The following is a 23,859-nucleotide window of genomic DNA, read 5'->3' as shown; positions in this document are numbered from 1 at the left end:
ATAATGGCGGTAATTTTCCAATAATAGCAAAAAAGGGACATAAGCCAAGAAAGTGATGGCTATATGAAGTAAATGGAAAACAGAAAGGCTCCAATGGCACCAAAACTGTCGTTTTTCTTGACATTGAGATCGACTAATAACAATGTTGATCAACCCGTTTAATTTGACTTGGACATTTACATTACAACGCAGTTATTTCTTGATTTTATATTACTATATGGTGGCTACCTAAACTTTATTCTGTATAACTGAAGAATGATTCTTTATATTTCCATTACTGTTAATAAGTAAAATTGTTTTTTAAATCTGGCCAACTTGGAGGTCAACCAGCATTGCTCAACATTTTATGTTCAAATATAGACGTTCCATTGAATGCAAACAGGAATTCTTTACATACTGTATGACTGTCAAAATGTTTTCATGTGCTGTCTAGGTTTTATGGTCTTGAGTTGCACTACTGAGTGCTTGTTTATTCTTTAAACATTCTAAATTATTTAACTGGGGCCAAAGAAAAGGTTTCCAAACTGTTGCCATCTTCCAAGAATGCAAAGAGTGCCAAGAGACTTCTTGGCGCATTGCTTCCTGTCTGAGACTAAATAAAAGATTAACCTGTTTTCTTCCCATTTTACAAAGGGGGAAAAAAAACTAGATTATAACAAATTATCAGGGCCAATCACACAACAGCTGGGCACATGTCAATTGAATTTGACAGTCACTAAACACATAAATTAAGTGGGAAAAAAGTGGGAAAGAATGGCATTGGCAGCGAATGAAGACAAGAAACAAAGAAGTAAAGCTATCAAAATGGGGGAAAAAAACAAGCAATGCACACAGTTTTTTATTTATTTTTTTCAAAATCATTCAGTGTGGCTGCCCACCCAGGGGAGTCACTCATGCCAGAACCATGAGTTGTCATACGATTCGGTTTTCTGCAATTCTTTTTGCCAAATTTTGTCAAACTTTTTGATCATCCACTCGGTTACTGTAAAAAAAAAAAAAGCACATGACTTGACTGCCCATTTCCCAGAATTGAGCCCCTCACAATGCATCTGATGCACATGCCCAACTTGTGTTTTCTTATTTAGCGAGCATAAACACAAATCTGCAGCACGTTTGTCAGTCAAATAAAAACGTTTTTCTGTGCTTATTTTTTGTGTGACTGCTCAATAAGCCACTATGGGGCCAAAGAGTCACTTATATTTATTCCACGTTGTTTTCTGTATGTTAAACTAGAGCGAAAGCAGAGCGTTTTCATTTATTTATTGACATTTAATTCTATGTATGTATTTATTCTTGTATTTATTTCCACATTCATTTTTATACGTATTTTTATTTATTTTTTAACTTTTATTTATTTATTTCTGTAAATATATATTTGTGTTGTTATTTCCATTCATATTTATTTTTTGTGTTTATTTATTGAATTATTTTTTATAATTGTTTTTAATTTTCATTTGTATTCATTTATTAATTAATGAATTCATTCATTTATTTTTAATTTTTGAAGTTTTGGTCCTCCATAAAACTACAGGACCATTCTCCTGTCACATGTGACATTCTCACAACAATTCTGTTGTTCTTCCAGCCTTTCAGTTTAGGCACTAGTTGAGACCTTATAAATTATAGGATATTTATTGTATTTTAGGTTAGCTCTGTCAGCATATATGTGTGACTCACAAACACAAGAGACATCACACACGCAACGCAGCACATTTGCGAGTATCTCTGAGAAGGGAAGTGAAAAAGCTAAATATACTGACAAATTCATTAAATTCATTCAAATATCCTTTTATAAGGTTTCAATTGTTGCCTAAGTTTGAAGCCCGGAAGAACAACAGAATGTCACACAGAATGGCCCTACAGTTATCATTATTATTAATATTACTTATTATAATGTACTGTTTGTTTATATTTTTGGGGTGTCTGGAACAGATGTATTGGATTTACATTATATCATATGTAAATATTAATTCAGCTTTCAAACAATTTGGTTTTAGGCAGACTTTTTGGAATTCATTAATCACGAAAACCAACTTTTAATTGTGTGTGTGTGTGTGTGTGTGTGTGGGGGGGGGGGTGTGTATGCATATATGTAAGTATATAGGCTATATGTATGTATGTGTATATACAGTATCTATATATTCTTCTGTCATCCTCCTCATTACTTTTTGTTGAATAAATGCATAGCAATGTTGTATAATAAGACAGGTCTGTGACAATAAATATCTTCAAGTCCCCCCAGTATTCTACAGGCACCTGCAGAAATGAATTATATTAATGCACCTACATATGATGGAAGGTTTTGCTATTTGGATTTACTGCCCCATCGTTCTTTCGCTTTTGATTAAAAGGTCTCCATTTCGTTGTGATTTATGGACATGAATGGCAAGGAAGGGAGGCAAGAGGGGAACAACAGCGGGGATGATTGACATGCTTTTAGTGGGTTGTTTTCCACAAAGAAGTCACATCCGCTGTGTGTATTTGAGAGTGGTTTGGGGAGTGGTGTTCAAGTTAAACTTATGACAGTATGTTTCTGGAAGACATTCAGAGAAAAGACAAGGACAGTTTAAAAATATATAAATATGTAAAGGAACATGAAAAAAGCAGTAAACGAATCCACAGGCAGGGCAGGAATGCAGACATAATGATGATGTGAAAGAGACGTGTGTGGGAAGAAAACGTTTAAACATGAGGAGCATTTGCTTTAAATTTGACAGGAAATGAATTGTCAGTTCACCCTTAGAAAATGAAAAAATAGGAAGAAAAGACATTGGCTTGTCACCTGACTGTGTGCAATTTTGGATGTTTTCCACCAGCTGAGCGAAAACACTGCACAATCATGTGACCAGACTCTCTAAACTCCATGCAATCAAAGGAAGACTCGATTCCTCCTCAGTTGAATTTAGCTGCCCTTGAAGTATGTGCACCTATTTTATATATATGTATTATACCAAATAATAGTCCCTTAATCATGAATTTTAATCACACTTAAATTGGTTTGAATACACATTGCATGTGTAAAGTACAAATACTTTGTGTTTTTTCACCTCACCCTGGTTTGCATCCATTTTCTATAACGACTCATACTGTAAAATGTAGAAAATGTAATGTCATCACAATAATGTAGTTTACCTTGTGGTAAATTGTCCCCCCAAAAAGGTGATGTCATAATTTACATATCCTATGCAAATCTATTTAGTACAGCGGACTACCACAAAACACACAGGCAAAGGATTTACAAATAATGAACACTCCCCTAACCTTGTCATCACTCCTGTTCTGTTTATTTGCAGAGCCTCCCTTTTGTTTCCTCTCCTTAATGCTGATCTAAACCCATCTTAATGGGAAAATGATGCCGAACAAACATGAAGTAGGAGTTGACAGGGCGGAATAAGACACTACTGATCTCCCTTCAGTATTGAAATGGGAAATTCATACAGACTTCATCAAAAATGTTTTTTTTTTTTAAGAATGATTAACAGACAGATTCTATATGATCAGTGTCATGGGGGGGGGGGGGATCTATAAGTTTACATTAAACTGGGTTTGTTCATTTGAAGAGCAAATGGTCAGTATCAGAAGACAGTTTTAATCCCCATTTGCTTGCTATCTTTTTATTTATCGAGACTGATGCCTGATTTTTTTTTTACTTTAATCTGAATACGTTTTTGTGTTTTTTGCAAGGTATTTTGTTTCTCTTTCTGTAATGGTTTAATGTAAAGCACTTTGAATTGTCTTGTACATAAAATGTGCTATACAAATAAAGATGACGAAAAGATGATGTGACCATGTCTTTTGAAAATGCTTTAAGTTTCACTTCATCTTTTCTTTATCAATCCCTTTGTTGTTCGACAAATAAACAATAGAATTGTGTTGGCTCAGTGTGTTAACATATGCTATATGCTCGCTACAAGAAAAGGATGGCATCAACAAAATGAAGGTTAATTTAATATACAGCATGACTATGTTGGGCACCATGCAAACCAACCAAATACTTCGTCAAGAGTTAAACAACTGTCACCAAGTGCCATTCAGGGGGCTGCAGACTTCGACTGGTACTTACATAAGGCGTGTGAGCCAGTGAGCAGCAGTGATAGCAGCAGAGTGATGACAGGCAGCAGGAGTGGAAGGGAGAGATGAGCAGCACACCTTGTTGCCATCTTGGTTCCAGTGTGTGTGTGTGGGGGGCGGGGCGGGGCAGGGATGGGGGGGGCTTATCTCTGACCTGGCTGGAGAGCCGAGGCCCCAACAGCACGGGCAAGATTGAGTTCTGCTGGCAGGATGCGTTGGCACTCTACGGGAAGAAACAGACACAAAGAGAAAATGTTAGAATTGAGATTTGTTTGTGTGTGTGCTAAGGGGGTAGTGGAGAGTTCATAAAAATCTTTTAGAGTTCTTGGCGCCATGCTTTGAAAGAGATCGGACATCTTGATTGAGATTGAAAACAAAATAAATAAATGTTTTAGAGCTACTGGATGTAAATTATTACTATTCCTAATATTCCTTAATATCCAGTCATAAAAAGTTTAAAAGTAATCTCGGTAATCTTTTGAGCTACTTTTCCACAATTTCAGCACCTCGTAAGGTTATTCCCTTCAGTCTCATCTTACATCTTTTGACAGTCTTCTTTGGATAATTGTCTTTCTGCATGATGAAAGGTCTTCAAATCAGTTTGGTTCCATCTGTCTTTAACTTGACAGACACATGTTTCTGTATAAATGCATCAGAGTTTTGCAGAAGCCATCATCTGTTAGATCACCCATGGAGATTCACAAGCCTGCCATGTAATGGAGAGCATACCATTCACCTACATGACGATGTATATTTCCAATGTGTTTTACAAATGAGTTTGTATATTGGGGATTTATTTTTACAAACTTTCCTTTTTATTGCTTTGTTAAAATATTCATCTTTTTCAGTCCATAAAAGATTCTGTTTGGGGCTTGGCTCAACATTTTTTTCCCCAACCTGGCCTTCGGATTTTATTTATTTTTTTACCAATGAGTAGTTTGCATCTTCAATGTACTTTTGTCAATTACACAGTAGATTGTGACACATTTCATGTCCTCACAAACCCAAGGACACAACCTTTTTCTGCAATTTCATTTTTTTATTTCTTTTGCTTTTTTGCTTTCAATACTTGAACAATACAGTGGAACACAGAACATTGCCTGAAAAGAGTGGGCGTCTTTGAGAAACCCAGCATAGCTTTCAACACAATAACCCAACACGCGACCAACATGCCGTATATTTGTAGTTCTCTTTCTTTGCCCGGTAGGTAAAGGAAGTCATTCGTAATGACTAAAGGGAATACAGACAGATGACAAGAGCAATTGTTTAGGTGACTTACAGAGTGATGTGCCTTTTGTTCTCACTGCAAACAATGTTGGAGGTAGAGGAAACCTTGCCATGCCTGAGGGAGATTACTCCATCCGTGCACACAGGATGGCCAAGGTTATGATTTATGATCTACACCTTAGGGCATGCCTTTTTTTATCTGCACCTCAGCTAGCTATACAAACTTCACAACACAATTACAACACCTATTGTTGTTGAATGTGCAAACCGAACGTAACCTAAGGCTGTGTGTAGGATTCAGTTTAACGGTGGCTCGGCATGACTCTCTTTACTGCAGTTTAATGCTTGACTAAAAAGAAAGACTGAAGAGATAAAGCAGAACGAACATATGTTGACTTTAAGGAGATATTCTATGCATCGTTTTCAAACCCGGTGCAACATGTCTGTGACATACTTCTTCTGACATGCAAAATAGCCCAAGAACTCAAGAATTAAAGCCTTTTTTGTCTTCCTTTGTAGCATGAAATTAGCCTGTTTGCAAATGAGCCACTGCTCACCCCATTTTCCCTCCAATGCAAAGTGAACACAAAGCAAATGTGGACAATTTTACCAATGCCATCACTATGTCGCTGTCATTAGTGAGAATTGAGACTCATCTCACGACTCTTGTTAAAAAAAAGTGACTAATAGACAAACCAATTGACATGTCGGGTGTTATTTGAGACTTATGGAGACTTTGAGACTCCCTCCTAGAGAGAAAAGATAATGATTCACCTTAGTAAACACAATTGTGCTTAGGTGAAGTTATTAAAAGCATTATCTGACCAGTGTTGTACTAGCAGGGTGTCATTCTTATCTGTAATTGTGGTATTACATCGCACCTACTGGGTGGCGTTGTACCAGAAACAGCTGGAAGTCCCTCTTACAATTAAGAGAAGCACTGTGAGTTATGTATTTACTTTCCTGCTATCAAAGTGTTGGTCTAGATTGTGGAATGTCAAACGTGTAAATATAGTTTTTTCTTGCGTAACGAAGCACAGTATGTTTTTTTGTGTTTTTAGGTGAGGTGGTGACAAAGTAGTCAGAGGTCAATACTGTTTACCCAGGAGAGGACCTGACTCACAATCTTTGCTGGAGCTCATTCCAAAGATTTTTGATGGGGCTGAGGACAACAGTCTTACATTCATCCGCACCAAACTCATCTAACCACGGCTTGATGAACCTTTCTTTGTACCCTGTGGTACAGTCATGCTGGAAGAGAAACAGGGTTTGTTTCCACAAACAGGAAGCATGTCTTGTTAAAATTACAGCTATGGAAACAAAGGCCTGATAAAATGAAAAGGGGTCCCACGACTTGCCCACTTCCCTGCCCCAAAAACGGACCATTAAACATATGCCAGTTTTCAGCAATTACAGCAAGAATGATGGCTTAATTTTCACTGAGTGATGACAGTCAACACTTACTAGGAACTCTCAATTTGACAGTCAAGCTATAAATGATGAAAGATGATTTCCCATTTCAATATTGATACTAATATGCTTGATAACTGAGATTGAGAGATAAGGCAAAGGGACAGGGCAGTGGAAACTTGCAGTGCTGTTATTATCAAATATTTTAAGAATTGATTAATCTATTCATTATTCAATTGATTAATTGACTAATCAGATTAATTTCAATTTTGCATTAAAGTGTATTACAACAAAAAAAAGTCCCCTGATTACCGTTTATTAACCAGTGATTGGTGTTTATTTTTGAAAAAAAAGGAGGATTAATGCTGACCTGTGTTAACGGTTCGGTCATTGTTTTCAAAAGTAAAAACAGATGTTATTTTGATTAAACAGAGAAAATAATGAGTCTTCTTTCATGAAGGACTACAGAAATTGATGAACAATTCTTGTTGATATGCTGATATGCCCTACAGGAATATGCATATGCAATAAATAGAAGAATTGAGGGGGGGGGGACTCCAAATATATATATATTTTTTAAATGTCAATCCACGGGTCCCGTGTGCGAAGGGGGCCACTATATAAGGTTTCTAAATATATCTCCCTGATCAAAACAGTCATCTTTCCAATCCCCCATGTTCCTTTTTTCTACTCCCTCATTTCTTCCCAGTGCTTCCTCCTCCTTCAAACTCATGCATACTAAACTATGCTTGCATTGCAGATGTGGACTCCGGAATCACATGAATTTGCATTGAACTGCAGGACTATTATGTAAATGGTCCGGTATACCTCGCAGCATCATTCTTTCAATCCATCCAGTATATCCTGCAAAATCTGAGTAACTTGATACGGGGCACACCTGTCATTAGCTGCTATGCATAGGGAAGCCCCACAGGAGGCAGAATAGCTTGTGCAACAAAAACACCCATTGCTGAAGGATGCTTGAAGCATTTACATTTTAAGTGTAACTTATCAAGGGCAAGCTGCTCCACATTCATATCTAGCAGGTGAAGTGATAAATCAGTAAGATTCTACTCTGGAGTTGAACATTGCAAGCAAGATTTAAAAACATATTTAGTTTCAAGAAGAGTAGAGAAGTGTTAAATGGATAATACAAGTAGGCTAGTTGCTGATTGCTATACTTTTTACTGAAACAAGCTGGATACAATAGCAATTGATAGCAGTGTAGTACCAGAGCGCTAGCAAAAAAACAATGCTTGTATTGCTAGCTATTGCACCAAATGAGCACTCTTTTTGACTTTAAGATTTGTTTGGGCAAGGAGGAATGCAACAACGTGACCTTATTACGAGAATGCAAAATTCCCAGCCTTGGAAAACCTCTCATGAGAGTTGCTTTCCCACAAGCCCCTGCCCTTAACTGTTTCCAAATTCATGACCCCAGCACATATTGTATACAGTATATGTTGTGTTGGCCATTTGTTAGTCCCGCAGGAGTCTTTGGGATAATTAGTGTTGCTAGTGTTTGGATAATTAGGAAACTTTGGTAAATAAATTGGAAAGGATTTTGTTTTCTTTCCCAGGTGGTGACATTTTAAACCACTTTGCTACAACAGTGGGGCGCATGGGAGTTTGCTTTTGAAGTATTTCCTTGTAAAGCACATAAATACCAGAAATGTAAACTGTATGCACCCTTTACAGCCTTTTAAATACCTGTCAATTAAGTAAAGACTAAAAAAAAATCCATTCATATCAGCAAAAGAGGATGGAGTTTGTCTATAAATAATAAACATCTCTGGTGAGTATGATGTATTTTATTTCACCTTTTTAAGCTTTTGTCATGTTACTACTATATAAATAATGATGTGAACTGTTAAACAAGAGTGAAGAAATTTGGAGTTGAATGTTGTAATGGAAGATAACCAGCTTGTTAAACTAAGATAAACTTGTTTTGGTCAGTTACTAGCCACTCAGTGTTTTGACAAGCCATAATTAAAAGATTGCATTGTAGCACTGCAGAATGAATCAGTCCGAGCGGCAAGCTACCAACAGACTGTTTAATGAGATAAACTGTTGGCTGTAATCACACCAAAACATCGTTAACCGGTGTGGTGTCTTACTGTCTTTCCCCCTACTTTCATCTCACTCCACCCACCAGTGTCCACCACGCTTGATACCAGGTGGCCCCCTCAGACGATTAGAAACCACAGAACTCACGAAAAATATGCAGGGCACTGCCCGTCGCTGTGTTTTCTTTAAGCTTTTGTCTTAGTGTGATTAGCAGGAAATGGTGTGCACTGAACAATATGGGGCTGTGCTTCGACTTAACACAGGTTTTAAGTAAAAAATCTACCTTAGACAAGGCTGAGACCATCAGCCATCAGGGTCATGCTGCGGGCGGTTGTATAGATTGGCATCTGAGAGGCATGGCTGTTGAGCTGACCTCCAAAATGCAGACTTTATTGCCCAGCCATTTTGTTTACCACTAAGGGGTGACACCTTGCTCCGAGAGAAGATGAACACTCACGCGCACACGGACGCTGTTTGCTTTCTGCCTCTCCTCGTTTTCAGCTGTGACCGACCATTACTCGGGTCAAAGGACACTGCTAGCATTGTCCATGATGACAAACAAACGGGGCCAATGCGAGTCAGTGGAATGGAGGAAGAGAGGGATGGCATAATATATACAGGGATGGTAATGAATTGAAGAGGGGTGGTGAGACAGGTGCGAGACAGTCCTTGACAATAAAGATGTAGTTGATTGGATTGGATGCGTATGTGTATGTGTGTGCAGGAGCTGTAGGTGTGACATCATGTTCTGGCCTTCTGCCAAAAGACTCAGACAAGCACCACACCAACTGGCCCAAGGCTTGTTGAGCGCCCTTTAAAAATTGCCACAGGAAAGGGAAAGAAGTGTTTGAAGGGCAACTGGGACAGCTGTGGAAGCATGGCTCATATTCACTCTGGAAATGGGAAGTGGGTAAGGGAGAATGAGATTATTTGGAGCGACTGAGAGGGAAGAGGAACGAAAATCTTGGCTGACGGCTGTGGAGAAAATTATCCTCTGGCAGGGATAATTTATTTATTTATTTGTATTTTTTGGAAGGGTGTTGAAAAATGACTTCCCAAAACGAGAAAACACCTAAAAAACAAATAAAAAGTTGTTGCATTTGTAATGCCTTTTTTCCTCCCTCATAGACTGCAAAAGCAGATAAACCCATGGGTTGTTTTTACCTACTGAACACTCAAATTATTGTCTGCTTTGCCAGCTACCACTCCATTCAACATAATAATCAGACTGCAGCCTCTGCAATGGTTCTTTTCAGAATTCAATTAAATGGTGCCTCTTGTCCTGAGAGAACTTTGATTAGTTCTGTCTCAAGGAGGGGGTGGGGGACACTCAGATAGCTCTATTCATACAAACATGCACATTTACACGCCAAGTGTGTGCAGAAACACTTTAACACATGGGACAACTATTTGCTCGGTTTATATACACTGTATGTTGATTTATGCTATTGTGCAATTATGGACCAAAAACACCTGAAAACACTGCCTTAAAAAAATACATATCAGTAGCCTCACACTATGATTTATATAAAGTTTGACATTTTACTGATAAGCAAAACTATTAACTGCTTAACAGCAGGATCAGACTGAATCTCGGCTGCAGAGAGAGCAATCTGGCCATTATGGACCAAAATAGGAGGACTGAACACCAAAAAGCAGTGCTCTTGACCCACCCAAAACAATTAAGTAAGAGTCCATTACAAAGAGTGTTCGACAAACTGCAGTACTGTATACAAATAATATCCTAGGCTGTGAAGTGCAGAACAATTTGGAAACAAAGGGAAAAAACTGAAAAATGTTGGTTTCATAGTTCTTGTAAATAAAAATAATCATGTCATCCAATAAATCAGGCTGTGCTCAGAGAGACCATCTGCATTCTTGCCAATCACCCATCATTGTAAAGAACAGAGACCGATGGCAATGTTAACCCATATTTAGGCCTTTCTGCCTGTCACTTTACCCACTACTGTAATTCCAGCAGCACTACCACTAAAAGCCAGAGAAAGACAACTGTTGTTTTGTTTTTGTTTTTTATAGCAAGTTAAAAGTGCCACTTTGACTGTACTTCCCCATATATGCTGGCACTGAACACCACACAGCCAAAATAAGGCACATACAGACAAATGTAAAAATAGAGAGGCAAATTATAACCAAAATATGTGGGGGGAAAGTCACAATGGACATTCACATCTGTACACAGTAGCTTCCTTGTAAACGAATCTTGATTTCAACTTGACTATACAGAAGTTTGACTGTAAGAGCAACCTGAGAAATGATGTTACTTTAACTACAGTTGTCTTGTGAAGCTTTTAAAATTGTATTATTGCTGTGCAACCCGACTCACTGTTTAGTAACAGATCACCGCGTGACAACATAAGAAGTGCTCTGTCCTTTGTCAAGTACAAGGCTTGGTCGTGTGACCTGTTCAGCCTTTAGTCAATGCTTGGCGTGGGCGATAATAATGCAGACGGGTTGGCATTAATGTGTTATGAAGAAAACACACTGTAGGCTATTGTGAGCTGGTCTTATTTTCCGCCCACCCGCAGCAACAAAGAGTTGATTTGTGTCCATCAGACCGCTATTGTGGACAACGGCATGGATTAGGGTAAAGGCCGTTGTAAAGTCGGCAATGATGATACAGTGGAGATTAGGGCTGGGCGTTAATCATCGTCATCGATATTATCCTCAACTTGGCTTTCACGATGTCCAATTTGACATCATCGAGTTTTAATACTATCTCTAAATGGGGGGAAAAATGGCTCAATTGATTGGCTGCAAAGTAGGAGTAAGTGATGACCGTTCTCATTTGGCGAATCAGTGTCCATAGACGGCAGAGGAGGAAGTGGTACGTATTAATTCTGTAAATCAGCGGGCAGGATTAGGTCACGTGACTCGGCGGCGCCATGTGCAAGAAAAACGGGAGGAAGTGTTTACAAGTGAGAACATGGAATGGAAGTCTCGTTAAGTCCACGTTCCTAGTCTGGAAATTATTTGGGGTTGACAAGCCCAAAATAACATCGTAACGTGTGCCGGAAAACGATCACCGTGAAAAGCACTTCTGTTCCACCACGGACCATATGGAGGATTACGTGACTTTGGCGACTCCACAAAGCACGACTACCGCTACAAAAAAAGACAAGTAAAGCAGCCGAACACAATCAGAAAAGCCCCACTGCATTGAGCTAACACACACTGTCATTGACAAAGCAAGTTAACGTTGGCGATGCCTCACACGAACGCCGCCGATATGTATATCACTTGTATAACGTGCAGAACAACTTCAGAAATTGCCTGTCAAAAGGTTGTGGTTCCATTACCATCAAATCACCATATATCATAAAAATATGTTCTCCTCATTCTGACTGCTGTAGAAAACAGCCTTTGTTGATCTGATTTCTGTAGTATTTGGCAGTGGTGCACAAGTACTTACTGCAGATTAAAATGTGATGATATGAATGGGTGAATGTGAGGCATTGGCACCATATGGTGTAGTTAAAAGTGCTATAGAAAAAGCAGTCCATTTACCATTTAGCAGATCTGTAATTATGTAATAATAAAATACATTTAATTGACAAAGATTCAGAAAAATCAATGAAAGCACCCTATACAGAGCCTTGAAATAATAATAATAATAATAATAATAATAATAATAATAATAATAATAATAATAATAATAATAATAATAATAATAATAATAAAGCTTTCATTGTTAAATGTTGCCGGAGAATATCGTAAAATGTTTTGCAGAAGATGTATTATAAGCAAATTCAAATATAAACAAAAGCTGTAGCTCAAAAACGCTGTCTATAATTATTCTGTGAAGCGAGTGCAGATTTACAAGATTTTTTTTTGTAGAATATCGTCAAAATATCGTCGAGTTTTTTGAAAAAATATCTTTTTTTTTTTTTTAGGCCATATCGCCCACCCCTAGTGGAGATTAAAAAACTAGTGGTCACACGCCGTGTCATGTGAGAATACCTCCAGTCGCCATTTACAAATTCACCAAATCACATCTCCCTTATTCAAAGAAACACCATTTGTTTTGTTTGTTTGTTTTTTAAACCCTATCCCATCCCAATTTCCCATTTTTGTCCAATATGAGGGTCAATCAATCACGTATTATTATTGTTATATATTTTTTAAAGTTATTTTAAAGAAAACTGCAGGTCAGTCTGAATACCTACGTTTTTGTGGGTGTGTTTTTTTAAATAATAATGTCTTCTTTGGAGCAGCACGCTGAGGTTGCAGTTAGCTGTGCTTGTCTTGGCTTCCTTCCACGTTTCAAAGGCATGCATGTTAGCTTAATTGAAAATGTGCCTGTAATATAAATACAAAACGTAAATATTTTTCACCAATCTTTTAAAAGCAAAGTGTTGACAACAGAGGATAATTTGGGTCTTCATCATCTCTTGAGAGCAAACACTACCGGCAATCGCCCCCTAATTATCCCTTTTCTTTTTCTCATGCAACATATAATGTGAATTTATTAGACAAGCATATAAAACACAAGTACTACAGACAACTCCCCCATGCAGAGACAGCCCATTTATTTTGAGTACCGGTGACTTGAGGATAAATATCAGAGGGATGGGAGTTGAGGAGAGTTTTGAGTGGGATATCGTGGGCAAAGTTGAGAGGTCAGACATCTGGTAGATGTCTTGAAATCCTCTTTTTTTCCTCTTTCAACAGCACACATTCCTGCACAGCGGGACACAGCTAACTCACCATCCATCCAAACTGATATAACACTGTGTGTATGTCATTAAGAACCAAGTTTCACGGTATGTATATTAAACTGTTATAAAAGTGATGCCTGTTATTTGGTATGCTATATTTTGTTAGTTCTTCCAGTTGCAATAGGGCAAAAAAGTGTTGTTTTTCTACCAGAATGTACCCATGTTGTTTTAAAGTGATGGTGTCAGTCGGGTAGGGGTTTAAGAGTTTATAATTTCTGTTTGACTCACAATGCGTTTGCCATTTCCCTTTAGGTACACCGGTGCTATTGTTGTTCTGTGTCACTCTGCACAGAGTAAGGGGAGAAAAACTTCTGCTGTCACTTTTTTGTGTGTGTTGTCTTTCTGAAAAATGGTCACCCCCCACATAGCAACACCCCAATCCCCAATTCCTTTGAAACAAAAAGTTTTATACAACTAAAACTAAACCAGACATTGTATTAATTTTCCTTCAAAGCAATCAGAGTAGATGAGTCTAATTGAGCAATGAGTGCAGCAGGCTGCTTTCAAGACTATGGGACGGATGTGCAGGAACGTCTGAGATGGGGGTCATGGACTTATTATTGCCAGATGAATGTATTATATTAGCCCCAGACAGGGCTGTGGAGCCAGTAACAGTCATGGCTGTCTGTATACTCAAGAAGTCAGGAAGCATATGCAGGGAACTACCGCAGCCAACAAACGGTGACCTTTGGAACTATAATTTTTGTTCAAAGTGACCATGTTGGTTAAGGATTAAGCCAAAGAAAGATACAATACAGATTTGCAGTACAGTGGAAGTTTTGCATTGGGAGCCACACTGAGTACGTTTACATACAGTCAATATTTGGGTTAAGGTCATAATTCAGATTTTTTAAACATTCCGGGATAACCTGTTTACATGCGTAAGCGGAGTTTCTCCCGTTACATATGGTAATTATAATCAATTGGAATATTCCCAACCTTAACCGTCTCGGTTAGACGTCATTAGACATAATTTCCACTTCTTACTTTCTACCAATAAAATACATTATATTTATGCCACTTGCCCCACTAATAAAGTAATAAAGTAGTTTGCATAGTTACAGTCTTATCAGGTGCACAACTCTAAACAATAATATATTAGCATAGACAACAAACATAGATGATCCATGTTCAAAACAGTTCTTAACACTATTGATATTGTTCAAGGATTTTGCTGGTGTCTGTGATTTCTACAAATCTACATGAATCTTATATTGGCGTCATTTATAAAACGACCTGATTCTGAAACAGCCACCTGTCATCCTGTGAATTGGTTCTAATTAAAAGCTCAAATTAAATTACTGGGGATAAGCAGGCACAAAGGAACACAAGAGAGCACATCACTTACGGCAGGCTTTTGTCTCCAGCAGGCATCATTTGTCTGTGATTTGAAGATGGGTTAAGACCTTGCGACATTCTTTGGCAGATCTTTTAAAGTGGGATGTGATAAAATGTTGCGAGAATGAATGAGCAGGTGTGTGCGGCTGCTTCAGAAGCGTAATGCCATTTAACTCGGGAGAATACTAAGGCCTAAGTGACAATTAGCCTCCTAAGAACAATCCATTTTACAAAAACCAGGTAAGGTCAGTATGTGTATTTAAATGACTCAGGGCAGGGCCAGGGCAAATAATAGATGCGGGACAGTTCTTGAGTGAATAGACATGAGAGCATATAAAGATGACACTCAAACCACATCACTCATCTTTTTGGCACCAATGTTGTCTTTCACTCAACCTACCAACCAATTTTCTTCGCTTTTTCTTTCCTCTTAATATCTTTTTCCCAACACGAGTTCAGTACATGTTATTTTCTTGATCACGATGCATATTTGCATTTTTGGATCACATTCATTATTTATTGGCTGAAAAAAAAGAAGCCTTGTTTTATCCAAAAGCCCCGAAGGCCTTGAAATGCATGCAGGCTGGTATCCAAAGGCTTTAATCACAGCTAAGGGAGTAGGCTGACTCGGGAGTCATGATTTGTAGCAAGGGAAGGGTAAGTGGGGACATGTGATGGAAATTGAAAGAGGGAGCGTGAAGGCAGGTGGCTATCAGGAAATGGTTTTAAATAATGGCTTGAACGACAGCGAGCCAATAAGCCATCAGTAGCGGTGACAGCTCAGTGCCTGATTACGCATAAACAAAGCTTGAATGAAGGCCTGATGGAATGTGCTGTGAGTGAAGGTGGTTTATTGATATTGATAGAGCATGACAAGTGATGGACTCAAGAACGGGTGACGCAGACCTTATTGTCTTATCAGACGGCACAAATGCAGGTGTGTGCGTGCAAAGATTTGTATTCGCCCACTTCAGGTGGGCCCCTGGGACAAGAAAAGTGGATCTGGGATGGGTTGGGACAGCTGTCCAAGAAGAAATGTGTGCGAACTAATCTGTTGATGTGTGTTTATTATATATGATTGCGTGAGTATGTTGTGTGTGTTTATAGCCCGCCGCTCCGGCACACCTCAAGCTGTTCAGCTGTCATCAAGCCTGCTCAGCAAGAAGCAGGCTGCTCCATCTGCCTGGCCCACCTCCTCTCTCTTCTCTAGAGACTCGGTGTGTAAGAATGTGACTTTCCCGTGTTGATGCACACTGAATGTGCACAAGCATACCTTTCCCTATCACAAGTTATATGCGCATACCCACATACAGTATACTTCTTGACAAAACAACTCAGTTGTACATTACAGACACCCGGCATAAAAAGGAAGGACAAACATTCCGGCAGATTCCATAAACCCAAAATTTTGTCCACAGTAAAAACTTGTGTTTGATAGGGTGACTTGTCTGGGGTCCCAGCGGGTTTCGTCAGCGCCATAGTTTTGTCTCACTTTTACGCAGGTCCCGTCTTGACAACCCGGTGTTTTTATTAGTCCAGTCAGCAAGCCAATTGTTTGGGCCATGTGTATGTCAGTCACACAGTTGGTATAGCAATTCATACGATAAAGCAATAAAAAACAAAAAAAAAGTGTTAAATTCCTTCTTATTTACTTTCACATTCACGTTCTCATCCACATGTAAACGGAACTGGAATCAATCAGACCGAACCCGAGCTTAGCATTTATTTTTCAACGTGTTTTCAATACAACTATGTGGGGCTACGAGGTAAACGACACAGCCAGCTTCCAACAGTTGCCGGGACCGAGCAAAAAAGGTTGGATAATTGTGGGTGCATTGGCATGTTGAACCATAGATATAAACACTAGATGTTTTATGACACAGTCGGCAATGTGACCACTAGTCGGCCATCTTTGCACAGGCCTCTGGTTCGCTGTCCTGTAGTCGGTGGTAAATTGGATGAATAACTCAATATTACAAACCTCATTAACTTGCCTAAGATTCCGGCTGATTTTTAAAATCTCAGTTGTTGTTGTTTTAATGTTGTTTGTGTCATCTCTCATGTCAACAAAAATGAAAATTGGTTGAGAATTAGGGAGACTTGAGTGATCTACACTAGGGCTGCTCAGTTATGGAAAATAATGTAATAATCACGATTATTTGGGCAATAATTAGAATCACGATTATTCAAACGATTATTTATTTTTTGGTAGAAAACAAGAAAATGTTGAGAAAAAAAGAAAAAGAAAAGAAGAAAAGAAAAGAAAAGTCCAATTACAAAAATAGAAACACTATAATTATGTAAGTTCCTTTTAGAACAAACTGAATTTATAATTATACATATTTATATATATATATAATATATATATATATATATATATATATATATATATATATATATATATATATATATATATATATATATATATATATATATATAGTGGTTATTTTAAGTTATCAATTAATCCATAAGAATCTTGAACCTGAAAAAAATATAATGTGATTCCATCACGTTTAATCTCACTTATAAATAATAGGTCAAAATCATTTGAATGAATGATTTTGTGCACCTGAGCGCTTCATTTGTTGTACACCTCACGCCCCAGATATCAGATGCGGGGCTGCATTGAGGCTCTATGGCAAGTGTAAGTTTAACACTAATAAGGTCCCGTGAGGCTGCCAGAGCCACCTGGGCATTGACACAGCAGCTCGTCGTATAACTCACCAATGAACCCGAAAGAAAAACGCAATATTGGACATTTATCACCATGTGAACAGTGTATGCGTATGTGTGTCGTATGTTTTTGTGAGTATGAGGCCATGACCATTTGTCACAACATTTATCCGAGTCTGCCTTCATACTGAATATTCAGATCACCGTAGTTCAGTGGAAGGTGTGGATAACTAAATGACCAAAACTAGCTGCATGCTAAGAGTGAAGCTTTAAGTAAGGCTCACAAGAGCAACTATTGCAAAAATTTGCCAGGGGATCCTAACAACATGGACCAGTGTCAAAAAATTCCCTACAAGCTTCCAAAGGTTGAGACTGCTGCGTGATGAAGAGAACTGCACAAACCCATCTGGGAATTTGCCATGTTAGGGCCGCCAGACAGTATGCGATGCATACGAACACGACTAGAACCCGATCATCACAAAAAATGGCATTGGCCACTTACATTACGAACCACTATACGGGCTCCCTGTGATGAGAACTGTGAGAGCCTGTAACACGTCCTGAAGGCTCCCCATTCAAATCACATGTTTCTAATCCATAAAAAGATAAGCGTGTCATTCAAAGAAGTCACAGGTTGCTACATGGGCGAGGATAAAGACGGAAAAAATGTGGATACACTGGACTAAAAGGTGCGGCTCGCCACTATTTATTTGAAGGAACCGCCGTGGTACTTTCGCTCGCTTACATTTTTACCGCAGGAATATGTCAAATGAATGAAAAAAAGAAAAATGGCCTCATTGACCATCAATAATTGGTATTGGCCCTGAAAAAAACATATTGGATCTATCTCTACAATGAATCCACTGTATCGCATTATTCAATATTAACAAAACAGCCTTTCATTATCTCAGTATGAGTCAATGCAGTTCTACTAAAAACATGTTAAAGCAATACTATTCTGTCCGTGTCACTCAAAATTGAGCATTACTCATTTTGTATAGGCAGATTTTTTGTATTGGACAGGAGAGACTCATTTTGTGGCCTGTGGATCAACATGAGAGCAACAGTTCTACAAAGCAGAGCAAGGAAATTTCGCTAATCTCCATCGTGAGTAATTATGAGAGGACATGGACGGAACAGAGCTTGTTCACATCTTTCCGTGCTATGTAATTATTATCGCCTTTCCACATTTGATCCTCAAATCGATCCTGCTTGTGTTCACTTGACTTTTGGATGTCAACAGCAAGGATCCCCAAGCCAAAGAGTCATGTGATAGCTGAAATTAATTACATTTGATCCCAAGCTTGATCAGATACTAACAGAAATGTTCTTGATTTTTTTTCAACAAACATGTTTTGTTTGATCCGGTGAAGCAGTAAACACACTACAGGCTGTTTTCCTATTTTTCTTTTCATGTTGTCATTCACTCCTGCTACTCTATATGCCCTCACTTAATTCCTCTGACGATCACTTGTTTTTGTTGAGTTTTTCCCCAAAGTTCCCCGCTGTTGTGTCTTTTTTCCATCTGCATCCTTCCCGTCTTCGTACAATGACTCATCTGCCTTATTTTTTCTTTTTGTAGTTGTTTGCTCTTACGCCTTTCATTCTTCACCCCCCATCGGCCCGCCTTTCACTTCTCTGCGAGCAGGGGAATGAGAAGCAACAAACAACATGGCGGCTGTTTTGCACCATCAGACTAACTGCGGAGGCCACAAAATAAACATGCACAGCTGCATCTTTAAGACATGGCAAAAAGCACACCTACACAGCAGAAAATGACTTTGTGCAAATATGTGCACAGCATACAAACAGCGGTGCCAAAAGCAAATAATGGGCCCTTCAATAAACATGTTGCTGTGATGGAGAGGCATTCTCATGATCATCAGCATCATCATTACTAAAAAAAAAAGAGGAAAGCCCCAGCCAATAATGAGGAGGGAAGAGCGGCCGGGATCAAATGACAACCTGACATTTGAGTCTGAGACAAACAAATCGATCAGGATTAAAGGATCCATCTGTCTGTTTACCATGGAAACAGAGAGGCAGGGATTATTTAGAATGGAGGGAGAAAGTGAGATGTCGTAAAGCGCTCTGATGTGAAGTTGTATTGATCCACAATGGGATGCCTGCTCGTTTGAATAAGTTCAGAGTAGTTCCTGTTTATCTATGTTTTGGACGGCGCTTCATAGTGTTCCAATTGTGCTACGAAAATAATGGATGCAGCATTTGTGAAGGGTCACAAATTGTAACGTGAGGTGCAGAATTTGGAGCCAAACATAGGCGAGACACAGGAGTTGGGAAACAAAGAGTTTTTAAAGATAGAAAAATACAAAGTAAAAACAAAAAGCAGGGCTGGATTCAGATAACCTTGAAAAAAAACCTTGACTAAGGTTCAGTAACCCGTGCTAAAAAGTATATTTCTACCTGTTTCCGTTTAGCAGCAATTAGCATTAGAATATAGCTAAGTTTCATCATTCTTCACAAATCTATTTAGAAATGTGAGTAGTGAGCTTTTTTTCAACATGGCCCCTTGTTAATCTTTTTTGCACTGCTGCCACCTACTGGCCGTTTGTGTAATAACTGTCATTTTTTTCAACCGTTCTTTGCAGTTGAGAGGATGCATCAAAGCCTTTTGTATGCTCTTGCATAAAAAACCCAACAACAACGTATAAATACGTCTTTGGGACATAAAACATTTAAAATAGAACATATTTATACGTTTTTGGGAGCAAATTAGTTAACCTGGGTTCGATCAAACCCCAGGGGTCAGGTGAGACAGTCTAAGGAGTATGATGAATGTAAAGACACACACCTCATTCAAATGATTTGTGATGATATGCCCTCCTTAGCCATCATTGCGTGGCCTATCTGTGCAGCAGGGGATTTGGTGCGCTCAGTAGTTGACCTGTTTATTTTTTAATAAAAAGGGTTCGGTGAATGCGGACAGGAAACTGGTGGGGTTCAGTACCTCCAAAAAGGTTAAGAACCACTGTGCTGGAGCAATGCACAATTATATATGACAGAATAAAGGTCTATATAACAAAATAAGAGTGGCTAATACATCATCAAAAGAGATGTAGCAAATGCATAACAACTTCATCGTCATCATTTGCATGATCATCATGGGAACAAATACAGCACCATAAAATAACCAATAGTTTTATTGATCACGTTTTTTGTTTTTCTTATGTGTATAACATAGAAGCTTTTTCTACAGCTTGACATAACAGGTGATATGCTTTGACAGAACCACAGGTAGTTAACCTGGCCGGCGTCAGAATATATTAACCTTTGAGGGCATTAGCATATGTGGAGAAGGAGAAAGGGAGGAGAGGAAGAGCTCGCAATGCAGTACTGCCCATGGGTTGAATTAATGAGATTGTACCTATCTGCATGGCTGCACATTTTGACTGGGTTTTGGATGAGGACATACAGAGGGAGAAGAGAAGACGAAATGGGGAGCGGGGAGGTCAGGGCAAGCAACCAAAGGACACACTCACTCATGCACGTGCACACAGACACACACACACACACATAGCCAAACACATGCCTCTGAAAGCCTCTCGTATCCAGCTACCCATTCATAACCTTCAATTAACCTTCCTTCTGAAGACGGGCGAACGCTCAAGTAGTCTGACTGGGGGCAAGTTACTGAGCACACTGGCTGACGAGCGCTTACTGATATTTTGCACATGCATGTTTCATATGCATGTGTGTCTGAGCGTGTGCGCCAGTACCTCATTTGCTCTCATGCATCTGCTTTCGCTCAGCCGAAAATCAATCTTTACTAAGTGCCACCCCTCCCCTTTTGGTAATCGTCTGAGCCTCATTGAAATTCACAAGACTGAAAACATACATTTCTTTATTAGTTTAGCACTGAAGAGCTAAATAAGTGGAAGCATGTGCAAATACTGCCAGACAAGAAAAGCCCGGCCTCAACCCAGTTTCATTTATTTCCAAAAGAAGGGTTTGTATTTGCCAGTAAAATGCTAGGCTTACTCTAAAATATAAATTGGCATTGGAAAAAACAACTGAACAATTTTCCCCATTGTAAAGCCTTTGTCTTTTAAATCGGAAAATTATACAAACAAATCTAACTTAAATTAGAAATGCATGGTCATAAACGCCTCAAATGTAACCTGTAGGGCATCATCAATCATTTATCAAACTATACGAGGGATGCAAATGATTATTTAAAAAATGTATTAATATGGTCATTATTTTGTCGATGAGTCAGATAAAACATTTATATTTCCCTCTTTTTATTTAAAAACAGGACATTATTTCAAATTGACACTTTAATTCAGGCTTCCTTAATACTGATCCTCTAGGGTCGGAGTCCAGCAGGTTTTTGTTGTTTCCCTCCTCCAACACACTTGATTCAAATGATCACCTCATCAGCCAGCTCTGCAGATGCCTGATAACGATCCTGATCTTCAGAATCAGGTGTGTTGGAGGAGGGGAACATCTAATACCTGCAGGACTCCGTCCGTAGAGGACCAGGATTCGGGAAGCCTGCTTTAAATTCAATAATTACGATTCAGTTAATGGTTGATGTTGATTTTTGTCAACAAAATTAAATCATTTTGATTCATCACAAAGATAATCGGTCTATTTTCATGGCCGACTACAGTAATCAGATATTTACTGCCGAGAAAATGGAATTCTGAGAATTTGGACAAATATTAGGCTAATTAAAAAAAATACAAACAAAGGTTTTTCAAAAATAATGTTTCATTTAATAATCAAATATTTGTCAATTAATTGATACACCTCAAAACTACACCATATCAGACTAAAACAAATACAGTATGAGTGTAATGTAACCCCATGGTTAAAATAAGAATATTATCACCCTCTTAAAATAATTGCCTGCGTAATGTCTTTTGCAATTTTTTTTGCCTAAATCATCTCCTTATGATACAAATGGTTAAATGTTTTGTGTTCCTTAAAAAACTGAAAAAATGACATGGGTGATTATTATAAAAAGGTGTCAACATGCCAAATTTCACTAGTCACATCAATTAACATTTAAAAAAAATAAGGAAAACCTGCATATATAGTTACGTTATATATTTATGTATATACTAACAAAATATGTATTGTCTAATATTTATCAATTTTTATGTATTTATATATTTATTTATTGTAAAGTACTTAACCTCACCAGTTGTCGCGGGTGAGCTGGAGGAGAAGATCCCACTTTGAATACCGTTTTCATACTGATACTTTCACTACATTTAAAGCACCTCTGCCCTCGATGCTGACCTTAAATCGCAAATATTGTAGTCAAAAGTAATATTTCTTAAATACAGTTTAAAAAAAAAACACCAAACACAAAAAGAGGAATCACAGTGAGAAAAGGAGTAGGTCTTTTTTTTTTTTTTTGCTGATGTAACATTATCTGTCATGCAGACCAGGTGAGGAAAGATTCATACTTCATTTTGAGACCTCTTCAGTTATGAGCTTGAATATTATATTCTCTAACATAAAATGAGGGAAGGTTTGTGGGGATGGATAAAAAGGAGATGAAATACAATTGTGGATAGGTTTCTCAAAAATGAAAAGACTTTAATCTGCTTGTTGATAACTCTTTCCATCCAAATTGTGTGTGTGATGTGTGTGTGCACGCACACGTGCAGCTGCTCGAAGGGAGGTCTGAATTGGAGCTGATGAGGCCCTTATAAACACGAACATCTGTGAGAGGCTATTCATACTGTAAAAATACGGTTGGGTGTAGAGTGTGCTGTGTCTGTGTTCTCAAATTTGGGAGAACCACACCCCGCTCTGAATAGCGCCTTTCATACAAGCACTGCGAAGCTCAACTGGACACTACCCAGAAAAGCTGCGTGTGAGACCACAAATGTCTGAATCAGTTAGTCCAAACACTGGATGGATTTAACTCTTCTACGTCCTGTTATGCAAAGTCAGCGCAATGTAAAGTGGTCACATACATTACATGTGGTGTCGACTCTGATGTGGACCCCAACAATGATTCCCACAAAAACACTCTGGAATCTTGTAGACAGTCACTATTACTGCAAAGAGGATACTCCATTTTCCTCGCACTGATCCAAAAAGTGTATCTATTTTATGTATTGGATCAATTATAAATAGTATGCATGTCACAATACAAGTGTGACAGATGGTCAAAAAAAAAAAGAAGAGAAATACAACAAGATGACCACCTACAGGTTAGTCGTAACTAAATACTCTAGTCGATTGACCTCATTATTGTGGAGCACAGTATCAATATCTTGAAGTATCATTTTGCTGCTACGGACCCAGCTGGTATGTATAACTTGTAAGTTATGTGCACTTGACCTAATTTTATGTT

At 38.4% G+C, this 23,859-nt stretch overlaps 1 protein-coding gene across 12 annotated transcripts in view; it reads right to left on the bottom strand.

The window, feature by feature from the left end:
- Positions 1–23,859, bottom strand: part of ptprsa (protein tyrosine phosphatase receptor type Sa) — a 230,770-nt gene that overhangs the window by 121,569 nt on the left and 85,342 nt on the right. For all 12 annotated transcript variants that reach the window (XM_086088834.1, XM_086088833.1, XM_086088839.1 and 9 more), the window contains one exon: positions 4,064–4,294. In XM_086088834.1, the coding sequence (XP_085944960.1) occupies positions 4,064–4,160 (97 nt within the window). In that variant the 5' untranslated portion in view covers positions 4,161–4,294. The remainder of the gene's footprint in view (positions 1–4,063; positions 4,295–23,859) is intronic.

This window comes from Leptonotus elevatus, chromosome 11 (genome assembly GCF_054856555.1).
Source record: "Leptonotus elevatus isolate MCC_2025b chromosome 11, RoL_Lele_1.0, whole genome shotgun sequence".
Lineage (NCBI taxonomy): Eukaryota > Metazoa > Chordata > Actinopteri > Syngnathiformes > Syngnathidae > Leptonotus > Leptonotus elevatus.
This window is presented reverse-complemented; position numbering and strand designations above follow the sequence as displayed.